Source organism: Manihot esculenta, chromosome 3 (assembly GCF_001659605.2).
Source record: "Manihot esculenta cultivar AM560-2 chromosome 3, M.esculenta_v8, whole genome shotgun sequence".
Taxonomy (NCBI): domain Eukaryota; kingdom Viridiplantae; phylum Streptophyta; class Magnoliopsida; order Malpighiales; family Euphorbiaceae; genus Manihot; species Manihot esculenta.
The window spans coordinates 29,161,221-29,173,605 of record NC_035163.2 but is presented as its reverse complement, the minus strand read 5'-3'; the positions used below and the strand labels follow the sequence as shown (position 1 = coordinate 29,173,605).

At 35.5% G+C, this 12,385-nt stretch overlaps 2 protein-coding genes across 2 annotated transcripts; one reads left to right on the top strand and one right to left on the bottom strand.

Moving 5' to 3' along the window:
* Positions 1-6,489: 6,489 nt before the first annotated feature.
* Positions 6,490-7,112, top strand: LOC110612263 (ethylene-responsive transcription factor ERF096). The gene has a single exon (XM_021753000.2). The coding sequence runs from the start codon at positions 6,497-6,499 to the stop codon at positions 6,935-6,937; it is 441 nt and encodes a 146-aa protein (XP_021608692.2). The 5' UTR covers positions 6,490-6,496; the 3' UTR covers positions 6,938-7,112.
* A 2,276-nt stretch (positions 7,113-9,388) lies between these two features.
* Positions 9,389-10,094, bottom strand: LOC110612262 (ethylene-responsive transcription factor ERF098). Its single transcript, XM_021752999.2, has one exon. The coding sequence runs from the start codon at positions 9,966-9,968 to the stop codon at positions 9,516-9,518; it is 453 nt and encodes a 150-aa protein (XP_021608691.1). The 5' UTR covers positions 9,969-10,094; the 3' UTR covers positions 9,389-9,515.
* Positions 10,095-12,385: the final 2,291 nt, after the last annotated feature.

Sequence of the window (12,385 nt, the reverse complement as noted above, 5' to 3'; positions counted from 1 at the left end):
TCAGAAAATTAGAAGAAGCAGCACCCTGACAATTCCAAACTCCAATAATCATTAAAAATAAGAGAGAAAAGAAAGCCACGAGGATGACTGAACCTATAATAGAACGAAAAATCTAGTAAGACCCCTCATTAGAAGGCATCTTACCAATTAAACCACTATTCTGAAATTCATTCAAGGAAGTCTGAGCAACAATTATCATTGCATCATCGTCAAGATTCATATCCTGATTACCATCTCCATTAGCTGCTGGGATATTGGGACGGGTTGGATGAGGAAACGACGGATCATTAAAATTATCATGTTGATTCCTATCCAATTCTGTTTCTAAATTTGCAAGTTCCACCAATTTCGAGTTAGAAACAACCCAAGTCTTTGACTGATTCGTTCTATTATTCCCTTGAATAACTACATGGTCATCTTGTGCAGCAGCTTTTCTAGAAGATCCCCCTGATCCACTCGAAACCCCTCTAATTTTTAGAACTGAACTTTGCACAGCAGGCCCATTAGATCTCACATAGGAATCTAAAGCAATATTGGGAGTCTCCTCTCTTGTCACAGTAGAAACCACTTGACCCTTCCCTTTAGAATCCCGTAGCTTTTTCTTGCCCAAGACAGGACGAAAATCTTGTACCACTGGTGGAGTCGCATTATGTTCTATATGAGTCTCAGAATCCTGGAGAATAACTAGAGAACTAAAGGGGTTATTATTGGCCTTCATCGTTGATTTACCCTTGTTTGACTCCCTCGGACCATGATCACCTGACCCAAATTTAAATACAGGTTTTTCCTGAGGACGTTGATTACGTCTTCTATCTTTCTTAACCAGCATCCAATCACCAAAATCATCTAAAACAGCTGGATTAACCACCTGATTCTCGGGTAACTGAGCCACCTTAGGAGCAGGGTTACTATGAACCGAATTAGGCACATTCTCTACATTCTCTGGCTGCAACTCTTTCCGCAACGAAGGACAATTATCCTTCATATGCCCAAAAATTCCACATGAAAAACAAACCATATGCAACGCCTCATATTCAATACGTCGAACTCTCCGGTTCAGCTTGAATTTCGACAAAAGAGGCTTCGTAACATCAACTTCAACACATAATCTCGCAAAATGCCCTCTTGTCACTCGGCTAGTGTTATTATCCACTCTGATAGGATCTCCTATCTTCCTCCCCAATCGCATAAGAAAATCCTCATTAAAATATTCAATTGGAAGGCATGGAAATCGAACCCAAACTGCCAAGCGTTCCAAGGAAACATTAAATGGATCAAAATCCGGGCACTGAGATTTTTGATAACTCACTTATTGATTTGGGTTTTGAAGGTACCCCTTTTACTTGGAGTAAGGGTGGTATTAATTCTTCTTATAAAGCTGCTCGATTAGACCGTTGCTTGTGTACTGAGATTTGGCGCATGACATTTTCTAGAGCTACAGTTATTCATGCTCCAAAGTTGCATTCTGATCATTGTCCTATTTTTATGAATTGCTTTGGAGTTACAAATTCTTCTGTTCGTCGTTTTCATTTTCAAGCGGCTTGGACAGCTCACAAAGATTTTGTTGATGTTGTTTCCCGTGGTTGGAAGCAAAATACTTCTTTATTTGATAATTTGAAATCAACCAAAGACTCATTAAGCCAATGGAACCGATCTGAGTTTGGGAATATTTTTCATAATAAGCAGAGGTTGATCCGTCGAATTGATGGTGTTCAAAAAAGCTTAGCTATCCGGCGAACGAGAGGTTTAGTGAAGCTGGAATTTAATCTGAGACGACAGCTTGAAGATGTTTTGAAGCAGGAAGAATTATACTGGTTTCAACAATCTAGGGAGGAATGGATTGTTTCTGGTGAGAGAAATACAAGGTTTTATCATCTTTCTACCGTGATTAAACGCAAGAAGCAGCAAATTCTCAAGCTGAGAAATGGGAACAATGTGTGGATTGAAGATTCTAGTCAACTTAAAGAGCTTGCTAGCGGTTACTATCAAGAGCTGTATTCGAAAGATTTGGCGGTTGACTGCAGCCATTTTGTTAGACATGATGGGCCTGCTCTTTCTTCTTCTCAACGGTTGCTTCTGGATCTTCCTTTTTCTCATGATGAAGTATATGATGCTTTGCGCCTTATGTCTCCTTACAAGGCTCCAGGACCCGATGGTCTACAAGCAGTTTTCTTTCAGAAATCTTGGTCTGCGGTAGGTTCACAGGTTTCAGCGTTTATTATTGAGGTCTTGGGCGGGAGGGAGTTTCCAGAGGAAGTTAATGAAACGGTGCTGACTCTTATTCCTAAAATTGCTTGTCCAGAATTTATTTCTCAGTTCAGACCAATTAGCTTATGTAACGTGATCTATAAGCTTGTTACAAAAGTGTTGATTAACAGATTGAAAGATGTTTTGAGCTCTCTCATTGGATTGGAACAAAGTAGCTTCGTTCCTGGCCGACAAATTATTGATAATATTGTGGTGTTTCAAGAAGTTTTGCACACTATGAGAACGTCTAAGCGGTCAGGGGGTTTTATGGCGATTAAAATTGATCTTGAAAAGGCTTATGATAGACTAGATTGGGATTTTATTCAGTGGGTGCTGGGTTCTTACCACTTTTCCGATGCTTGGATTTCTAATATTATGAATTGTGTTAGAACATCTTCTATGTCAGTGTTATGGAATGGTGAGAAGTTAGAATCTTTTAAACCGACTCGTGGTGTGCGACAAGGCGATCCAATGTCTTCATATCTTTTTGTTATGTGTATTGAACAACTTTCGAGAATGTTTAAACAGCTTGTTCGTCAAGGCAGATGGAAGCCGATTCCTATCTCGAGTAATGGTCCGATGATTTCTCATCTTATGTTCGCGGATGATATGGTTTTGTTCGCAGAAGCTTCTGTGGAACAGTTGGATTTGATTTTATCATGTTTGGATGACTTTGCTAAGGCTTCCGGGCAGAAAGTGAATTTAGCTAAGTCTTCTCTTTATTTGTCGCCTTTTGTTGATAGTGATTTGGCGTCACTTTTGTCTTCAAGGTCAGGTATTCCTTTGACTGCTGATTTGGGAAAATACTTGGGTGTGCCATCTATTCATGGGAGGATTTCAGTCTCGACATATAGTAGTATTTTGGATAAAATGAGAGGCAGACTTGATGGCTGGAAGGCGAGAGCTCTATCAAAAGCTGGACGAATAACGTTAGTTCAATCAGTTCTTAATGCTATTCCTGTTTTTGTGATGCAGAGTGCTCTTTTACCGATATCGCTTTGCAATGAAATAGAGAAAATATGCAGGAACTTTATTTGGCATGGGAAGGATATGAAGCCAGCTGTACATCTGATTAATTGGGATACAATGTCCTTGTCGAAGCGGTTAGGTGGTCTTGGCATCAGAAATATGCGACAAATGAATCAGGCTCTATTAGGGAAGTTGTGTTGGCGAGCTTACAAGAATCCGCAAGCTTTGTGGGTTAGGTGCCTTTTCAATAAATATGAGTCGGGTTTTGTTCATTGGGAAGTCGCTAAGCGAGCTAATGGTTCAGTCAATTGGAAATCTTTTTGTTATGGTTTGGAGCTACTTCGAAAAGGGATAGTTGTAGATGTGAATAATGGGATGCACACTAGATTTTGGCTGGATGATTGGCTTCCGGTTGGGCCTCTTTGGAATTTTGCACTTAAACCGTTGATTGAGTTGAATATGCAGGTTTGTGTTCGATATTTCTGGGTTCCTAATGTAGGCTGGAATTGGGACATTTTAAATTCTCTTCTTCCTACTGATGTCCTTTTATATTTCCAATCAATTACTTTAGTTGATGATATGTCGTGTTTGGATGGTTTTGCGTGGAAGCATTCTTCTTCTGGCTTATATACAGTTAAGTCAGGGTTTGATACGTTTTATTCAGAAGTGTCAGGATCTAATATGGATTGGCAAGGGCTGTGGAAGGTTAGGGTGCCACAGCGAATTCAAGTGTTTTTGTGGGAAGTGGCACATGAGAAAATCATGGTTAATGTTCAACGCCGAAAGCGAGAATTTATTGATTATGATTTATGTCCTCTTTGTGGAGTTGCAAGTGAATCTGTTTTGCATGCTCTACGAGATTGCCAACATGTGAAACAAATTTGGAATTCCCTTTTACCTACCAATTTCGTTTCTCCATTTTTTGATATTTTGAATGTGCCTTTATGGCTATCTGCTAATATAGAAAAAGTAGGGTTATTGGCTAATGGAATACCATGGGATGTGCTTTTTAGTTCGGCTGTTTGGTGGTTATGGAAGCGAAGAAACTTGTTGGTTTTTAATGAGAATAATGACCAGGATACTATTGATGTGTCCTTTATTCAGCTTCGAGCAAAAGAATATATTCATGCATGGAGGTTTTCGATGCAGGCTGGGTCTGGACCGAGAGGCCGGTCTTTGAAGTATGTTGGGTGGAAGCCGCCAGAAACAGGCTGGGTGGTAGTGAATTCCGATGGTAGTGCATTGTTGTCAGCAGGAAGGGCAAGTTGTGCAGGTTGTTTTCGAAACAATGAAGGTAGATGGCTTTTGGGCTTTCAACGGTTTTTGGGCAATTGTGGAGTAATGGAAGCTGAGCTATGGGGAATATATTATGCTTTAGTATTAGCATGGGATTCAGGGTGGAAGAAGATTGAAATTCAAACGGATTCTCAACTCGCGTTAGATTTACTTGCAGGTAGAGGTGCAGGAGTTTTTAGAGTTGCTAATTTGGTGAGGAATTGTCGTGATCTTATCAATAGAAGCTGGGAAGTCAAGATGGTAAAAATTTACAGGGAAGCAAATGCGGTAGCGGATCGTTTGACTAGTTTAACCATTGGTGATATTTTAATTTGAAAATTCATCAATGGCCTCCTGTTACTATTAAATTTTTACTGGATGCTGATAGGTTGGGGCTTTCATGGCCTAGATTAATAAAATAAGGGCTCTATCCCTCTTTTTCTAAAAAAAAAAATATATATTAATAAGATTATTAATATATTGAATTATCCATTTGATTTTCCTGATAATCATTTAAAACATGCAACACCTTAAATAATTCTGACGTTTGTGTATGAAGGAAGGAATCTTAGGGCTTTTTAAGGCCCACATGCATGAGTCTCGTTGTTAGCCTTCATTGGTATTTTTCTCGCTTGTGTATTACTTCAAAAGGACACTACATTTCTAAAACTATCTACTTAACAAAAGTTTATGTCAAAAACCGAGCACAAAGTTTTGAAATTCGATATACTATTTTCGTCTCTTTATTTTATATTTTTATATATATTAAAAAATATAATTTTTTAATTATATCAATCTTAAATATATTAAATTTTATTAAATAATTTTCTATAAATAAGATAAAATTAAATTAAATTTAATCTTAAATATAAGATTCACAACATTAGATCATGTAATGAAATTAAATTTTCTAGTGAGATTCTTGGGTTCTCTACACAGACAGCATAGTGATTGTATATCACCAAAATTCAGTATATTTATTTATATTAATTAGCAAAATTCCGATTCTGGCCAGCGCACTACGAAGTATCAAATCAAATAGTTTAATTATGGAACCCACAACATTATAGATTTTTGACTGAAATATGTTGACCATAATTGCCTTATTTTTCTTTCTTTTTAATAGTTGCTACATATTCTTTAACTCGTTTTTTTTTTTTTTTTTGTTGATACTAATAATTTATTCCAAGATTTTATTTTATAAACTAACGTTGAAATTTGAGAAATCCAGTTCTCTAATCATGTCTTGTTGATTTTCCTTTCCCTTAGGTGATTATAATATATAATCTCCCTTTTCTCTACAACCTGAAAGGAGACTTTAGCGACAAAAATATCAAATAAATATAATTTTCTCATTTTTTCTGATATTAATTTACTATATATATATATATGAATACTATATAATGTAAAAATCAAGTTATATACAAATTACGCATCCCTGAAAAAAGCTTGATCGTTTCTTCTTTAATTTTGGCCTGAAGAGAATTAATTACGACCATAATATTTTGATACGGGAGAAAAAAGAAAAAAAAATATTAATTAAGTGGGAATTGATTTGTGGACAGAATTAATTATAAGGAGTGAGCAAACTAGCAATAATAATAATAATTATTATTATTATGATATAAGCATTTTTTTTAAAAATCATAATAATGAGATCAGCCGCATCAATTTCAATAATTGACACACTAGTAATAATAAAAGCTTTACTCTTTTTCTATTTTCTTTTTCACAATAAATACAAAAAATATATTTCCACCCAAAAAAATAATATAAAAAAAAAAATAAAAGTGACAGAATATGAAAAAGTGTTGTCCAAGCATATGAAAGCCATCAGCTTGACCATCCAGGTGCATTGGACCCAAACCATCATCCTCAGTCCATATAGAAACTTCTCCTCAATGATTCTAACCCACTAGATTCTCCACGTGGCTATATATAATTTGACCTTCAAATCTTGCCCAACTCGCTTTTTCTATCGTATATATATCACGAGCACTTAGCCATGCAAAAACACACTCACATGGACGAGGACAAGGCAAAGGCTAAGGAAGGAGGAGAAGTGAAGTACAGAGGCGTTCGAAGGCGGCCTTGGGGGAAATTTGCTGCGGAGATACGAGACTCCACTCGCCATGGAGCACGAATATGGTTGGGGACTTTTAACACAGCCGAGGAAGCTGCAAGAGCTTATGATCGAGCAGCTTATGCAATGAGAGGCCACTTAGCCATTCTTAATTTTCCTAATGAGTACCCACTTACAAGTAGTGGCGGTTCTTCTTCTGGTTATGGTTCTACAACTTCCTCTGCTCCTTCTTCTTCTTCTTCTTCTTCTTCCTTGTCCTCTTCACCGTCAATGCAAAATCAAGTTATCGAATTGGAGTATCTAGATGATAGGCTGCTGGAAGAGATGCTTGAGCAAGAAGAGCATAGGAGCAATAAGAAGTGACGTCTTTTTTTTTTTTTCATATAGAAGTAATTTACTTAAGTGTTTATCATTTTGCTACGTAGCAACAAATTGAAACCCACGAAAGGGTTTTTATCTCTGCATTCAAAACACATTCCGCATATTATTCTGGAAGAAGACAAGAAGTCAAGAACAAATAAACTTCACATTTTTCAAATCAAGTCGTCCGACGGTGATCATGTATAAAGTAAATATGCGTGTGAATTGGTGGAAATATTGAAGAAATCGATTCATTAAACTTACTACTAAGTGTGGGAAGCTTAATTATGTGTTTGGGTGCATGCATTATTCTCGTTTTCTTCAGTTTTCTTTTAATGTATAGTATCTGTGTATATTCCCAACGAGGACCAGAAGAAGGGAAAATTGAGGTTTTTTTAAACAATCTCCCACTTTTCTAGAAGGCATCTTACTTTCAAATCAAATCCCTGTCAAGGAATCCTTTTCTTGATATGCATTGTTCCTTTCTTCCATTCAACGTTAGATGCCACAGAATTTGTTGGATTAAAAAAGAAAAAAGAAACTGAAAACCAATTAACCGCATATATACTGCAGCCATTCCGAGTAGTGAACCAGTGCCAAGTGTTCTATTTGATTTGAGAGAGTTCTTGCTTCGCCGACTAAAACTCTGCAGTCGTTTGATTTTTCAACATGGTTACAGTACTTGGCAGAATTTTCGCTTACAAGTACTAAGGATAGACGTTCATTTCTATAAGAAACCAAGATTTATTTCCTCATTTTGTAGTAACCCTTACCAAGTGTTGTTCCATATGACAGCACAATCCTTACAATAACAAGAGTAAAACGTCACAAATTTCATCCTGAAACTCCACTGTTCGAACATAAGGCAATTGCCAAACCATTTAAATATATTCAACGATGAGTTATTTTTGTGGATTTAATTTTGTGTAACATGACAGTATTCACAAAATGTGGTTTGCTTTTTCAAAATAAGAGCAATCAAATAGAGGTTAAAATATCAAACACTCTAATTTTTAGGTGATCTTAATTTAAGAAGTTCATCTCAGGATAGACCTAGAACGTTAATGTTTATTCTAATAGATTAAAAAAGATCATAGTTGTCTGGATGTTTATGAATTTCTCATTCACTTGAAGATATCCTACCATGTTTTTCTATTGAAAATTACTAATAAAAGCAAGGAATTTGGCATCTTTCAATAGTATGCAATATCATTGTACTAAAATTTCCTATCATATCCTGAGGCAAGAGGCAAATATATATATAAATAGTAAATTATTTTATTTTATTATAATATATTTCAAGATATGTGACATTTTCATTAATTAATTCTTTAGCTATGGATTTTGTTTTTTGTTCTCTTTTAATAATCATGAAGTAATAATTTATGGATTAAATAATCAGATATAATTTTCTTATTTTCACATAATAAACGTAAATATTTTAAAATAAATTTATGAGGAATTCGAAAATTTTCATTATTTTTTACATGTTAAAAGGGAATATATATGAACTCTGTTTTTAGATTCCATAATTTGTGATTCTTCACTGATAAAATTTTAATTTTGCTCTAAATTCCCTTTCTCACCAAAAAGCTATGGATCAGATTTAAATTATTTTGTAAAATAAAAAATGCAGCTTTACCAGAAAGTAAGAGATTAAAGAAAAAAAATAATATAGCAAAATTAATTAGTTAATTATTTTATAATAAAAAATACATTAAAGGGTTTATGTAATTTTGAAAATTCAATTAAAAAATTTCTTTTATTAAATTTTAGTATATTAGCGATGTATATGATTCGAGAATGGATTTAGAATTAAGGTACCTTTTTGTAAATTTAGTTTCTATTTCTCTTTTATATCGTTTTATTCTTTTTTTTTTTGAATAACCACCGTCATGTATCCATATCCTTCTATTTCATTTACACTGCTAATACGTACGAATCATTTTCTTTTATCAGATGACTATTTAATTTTATTCGGCGTCACTTGAATACAATCACAAACATCGTAGAGTCTGTTTTTCCACGAAGGCTAACGAATACTTGAGGATTAGGACCCCATAGACAGGCTCACGTCTAGTTCAATCTGTCTAAATAAGTCTTGAATCAATATGGAGTTTAGAGTCGCATATTAAACTCTCATTGAGTTTAGCCCTAATTCTTTTTATTTAGACCGTCTCAGACTCAAACATATTTAAGATAAGTAGTCAGGACGATACGAGAGAAATTAATAATAACCATATTCTTACTATACAGATCAATTATAATAATATTAAAACTTAATAAAAAGGACGGTTTTATTAAGTTTTCCGAACTATACAAACTATGTAATATATTCCATTTAAAAAAAACTATTTAATATATTTTAAAAATATATAAATTAATTAATTAGTTTAATTATACTAACTTTAGCAATTTTTCTAATGAGAATTGACGGTTAATATAAATTTCTAAAATAGGAAATGATTCTTTAATATAGAATAGTCTTATAATTATTAATATGAAAATTTATGATGAGGGATTTCATTAAACTCAAGACAATCAGAATAATAAAACCCAGAAATTATATATATAATGAAGGTCAATCTTGATGTCGTTTCTTCTTCTCCTCTTCTGATTCAAGCAGATCCTCCAACACCTTGTCATCCAAATACTCAAATTCAAAAACTTGCCTTTCTTGCCCGGTGGACGAACTTCCCCATTCGAAACTCTGGCTTGCACTCGAAGAAGAAGAAGAAGAAAATGAGTGATGAGGACGAGGAGTGGATCCGACAAGTTGAGGATAATAGTCATTTGGAAAATTAAGGATTGCAAGATGACCTCTCAAGTTAAATGCAGCCCTGTCATAAGCACGAGCAGCTTCCGCAGCAGTATCAAATGTTCCAAGCCACAATCTTGCTCCCTGTCTTGAAGGGTCTCGAATTTCAGCCGCGAATTTTCCCCAAGGCCTTCTTCTCACGCCCCTATAACGCACTTCTTCTCTTCCTTTCTCTTCATTCTCCTTCTTCCCTCTGTTGCCGTCACTGCCTTCCATATAATAGTACTTCCACGTTACAGTGTTTTCAAACTTGGATGCTCTAAAGTTGGCATATAATTGCAAATGCTAAGGTATATATATATATATGTAGGGGTGTGCATCAGTCGGTTCGGTTCGGTACTGAATCGAACCGTCCAAAACCGATTTAACCGAATTATTTCAAACTGTAAATCAAATCGAACCAAATAAGATAGAAAACCGAATTAAACCGAACCGAACTGGTTCGGTTACGGTTCGGTTCGAAATCGATTTTTTAATTTTTTCGCTAATTTCATTGAATTATACTGTAATTTGAGCCTAATAAAAATTGATTTGAACCTAATATATTTAATTAATCATAAAATCCAATCAAAACGACGTCAAAACAACATCAAAAATAAAATAAAATAAAATAATTCAAACAACATCTAAACAACGTCAAAACAACATCAAAATCGATTTTTTAAACTTTTCTCGGATGCATGATAGGTTTGTCCTCCTTACACTGTCAAACGAGATGACGATTCAGGTTTTATTCTACAGCCTGTGAGAGAGACGGCTGTGAAACACTGAAACTAAACTTACAAGTTAAGTTCATAAAACTTACAGCGACGACTATAAGAGAGAGATATGAGCGATGGCCGTGAGAGAGAGTCGCGAAGGATGGAGAGAAGAGACTCTGGCTTTGGCGAGTGGGTGGCTGCGGGACTGGTGATTGGGTAGGTGGGTGGCCGTGGCTGCGGGACTGAAGACGCGAAGGATGGAGAGAAAGAATTTGGCTTTGGCGAGTGGGTGGGTGGCCGATGGGTGGCTGTGGGACTGGCGACTGGGGTGGGTGGCTGTGGCTGTGGCTGCGGCTGCGGGGGACTGAAGACGCGAACTCGCGATGGATAGAGATAAGAGATTTGGTCTCAGAGAGATGAAGGTATGCACCGCGTGAAGAAGGATGTGGAATGGGAATTGGGAAGTGAATTGGGAAGTGAATTGATATAACCCTATAATAAAACGGTGCGTTTAAGGTTAAATTATGTCGGTTCGGTTCGACCGAACTATTTTGACTCCAAAAACGAACCGAACCGACCAACCTGAATTTTTTAAAAATTAAAACCGAACCGAACCGATTTTATTTTAAAACCGAACTAAATTATTAAATTAAATCGGTTCGATCGGTTATTTCGGTTCGAACCGAACAGTGCTCATCCCTATATATATGTGTGTGGAATGGTCTCGTGGCCATGAATATGAATTCTCCAGAAGGTGGTATAAATCAATTTTGATTCATCCTAAAAATTAACCCCATGAAGTACATCTCTAGTTCTAGGAAGGTTCTTCCTGCCAACACATCCTTGATCACCAAGTATATATATGACTGTATGATTCTTTCTTTCCTTTTCTGGTTTTAGAATATTCATAAATAAATATATATACATGCACAAGTAACAGTCACTAGCAAATATGAAGACCTATGTGCTTACTTCATCGATATATATATATTATATAATATAGATCAAGATCATGATTCTTTCCTTCCCAATCAAATGGATTTGGACCCACCATGTTATTGACTTGGCAAGGATTTTTAATATTAATTAGTTTATTTATGATTTTCAAAAAGCCATATCTAGGATATGAGAAAAAAAGCAAAGACCTCTCTCTTTATATTCTTATAAAAGAATAATAAAGAAGCTAAATTCCCATTATTATATTCACGTGAATCTAATTTATCCTTGAAAAGTTCAAATTCTTGTTTTCTCCTCTTCCATTCTATACATAAAAGGAAAATGTTCATGTCCTTGGTGAGCTAACTGTTCATGGAGGAATTGGGAATGTGCTTAGTTGTGATGGCTCAAAACATGGCATCTTCTCTCGGATCGATCTCTCCTCTCGTGAAGTGCGTTTTCAAAGACTTTAAAATGTGCAGGTTTAAAAAAAAAAAAATTAAAGTGCTTTAAGTTATAATTCAAAATGATATTATGAAATCTAAAAAATAATATTTATAGTATTTGTGAAAGTTTAGGAGGAGAGAAATATGGTCATCATCTTTTATCTCTTTTTCTTTTGTCTGTTAATGATGTTTAACCATCTCTCTGCTATAGTGTCACATGTCTCTGTCGCTCAAATCCGTACGTACGGATGTGTCAGAACTTCTCTTCACGCCAGACAACCATTTAATTTCTTCCGACGCGTATACGGATAAAACGGCAAAGTGACCGGATCTGCTCTTCTTCTTCTAGTCACATCAGACTGAACTTTTTTTAGAAGGGTTCGCAGGTGAGATCTACCCGACCTGATTCCTCTACTGGACTGAGGCGCGTAATATGGATCGATTCACTCCAAAAATAGTTTGGTGGGCTTTGGACCTGTCTTTCTCGTTAAAGTTTAGCCTTATTCAAATATAGAAAGGCTCACGGTTATCAAAATAATTTTATTAACAA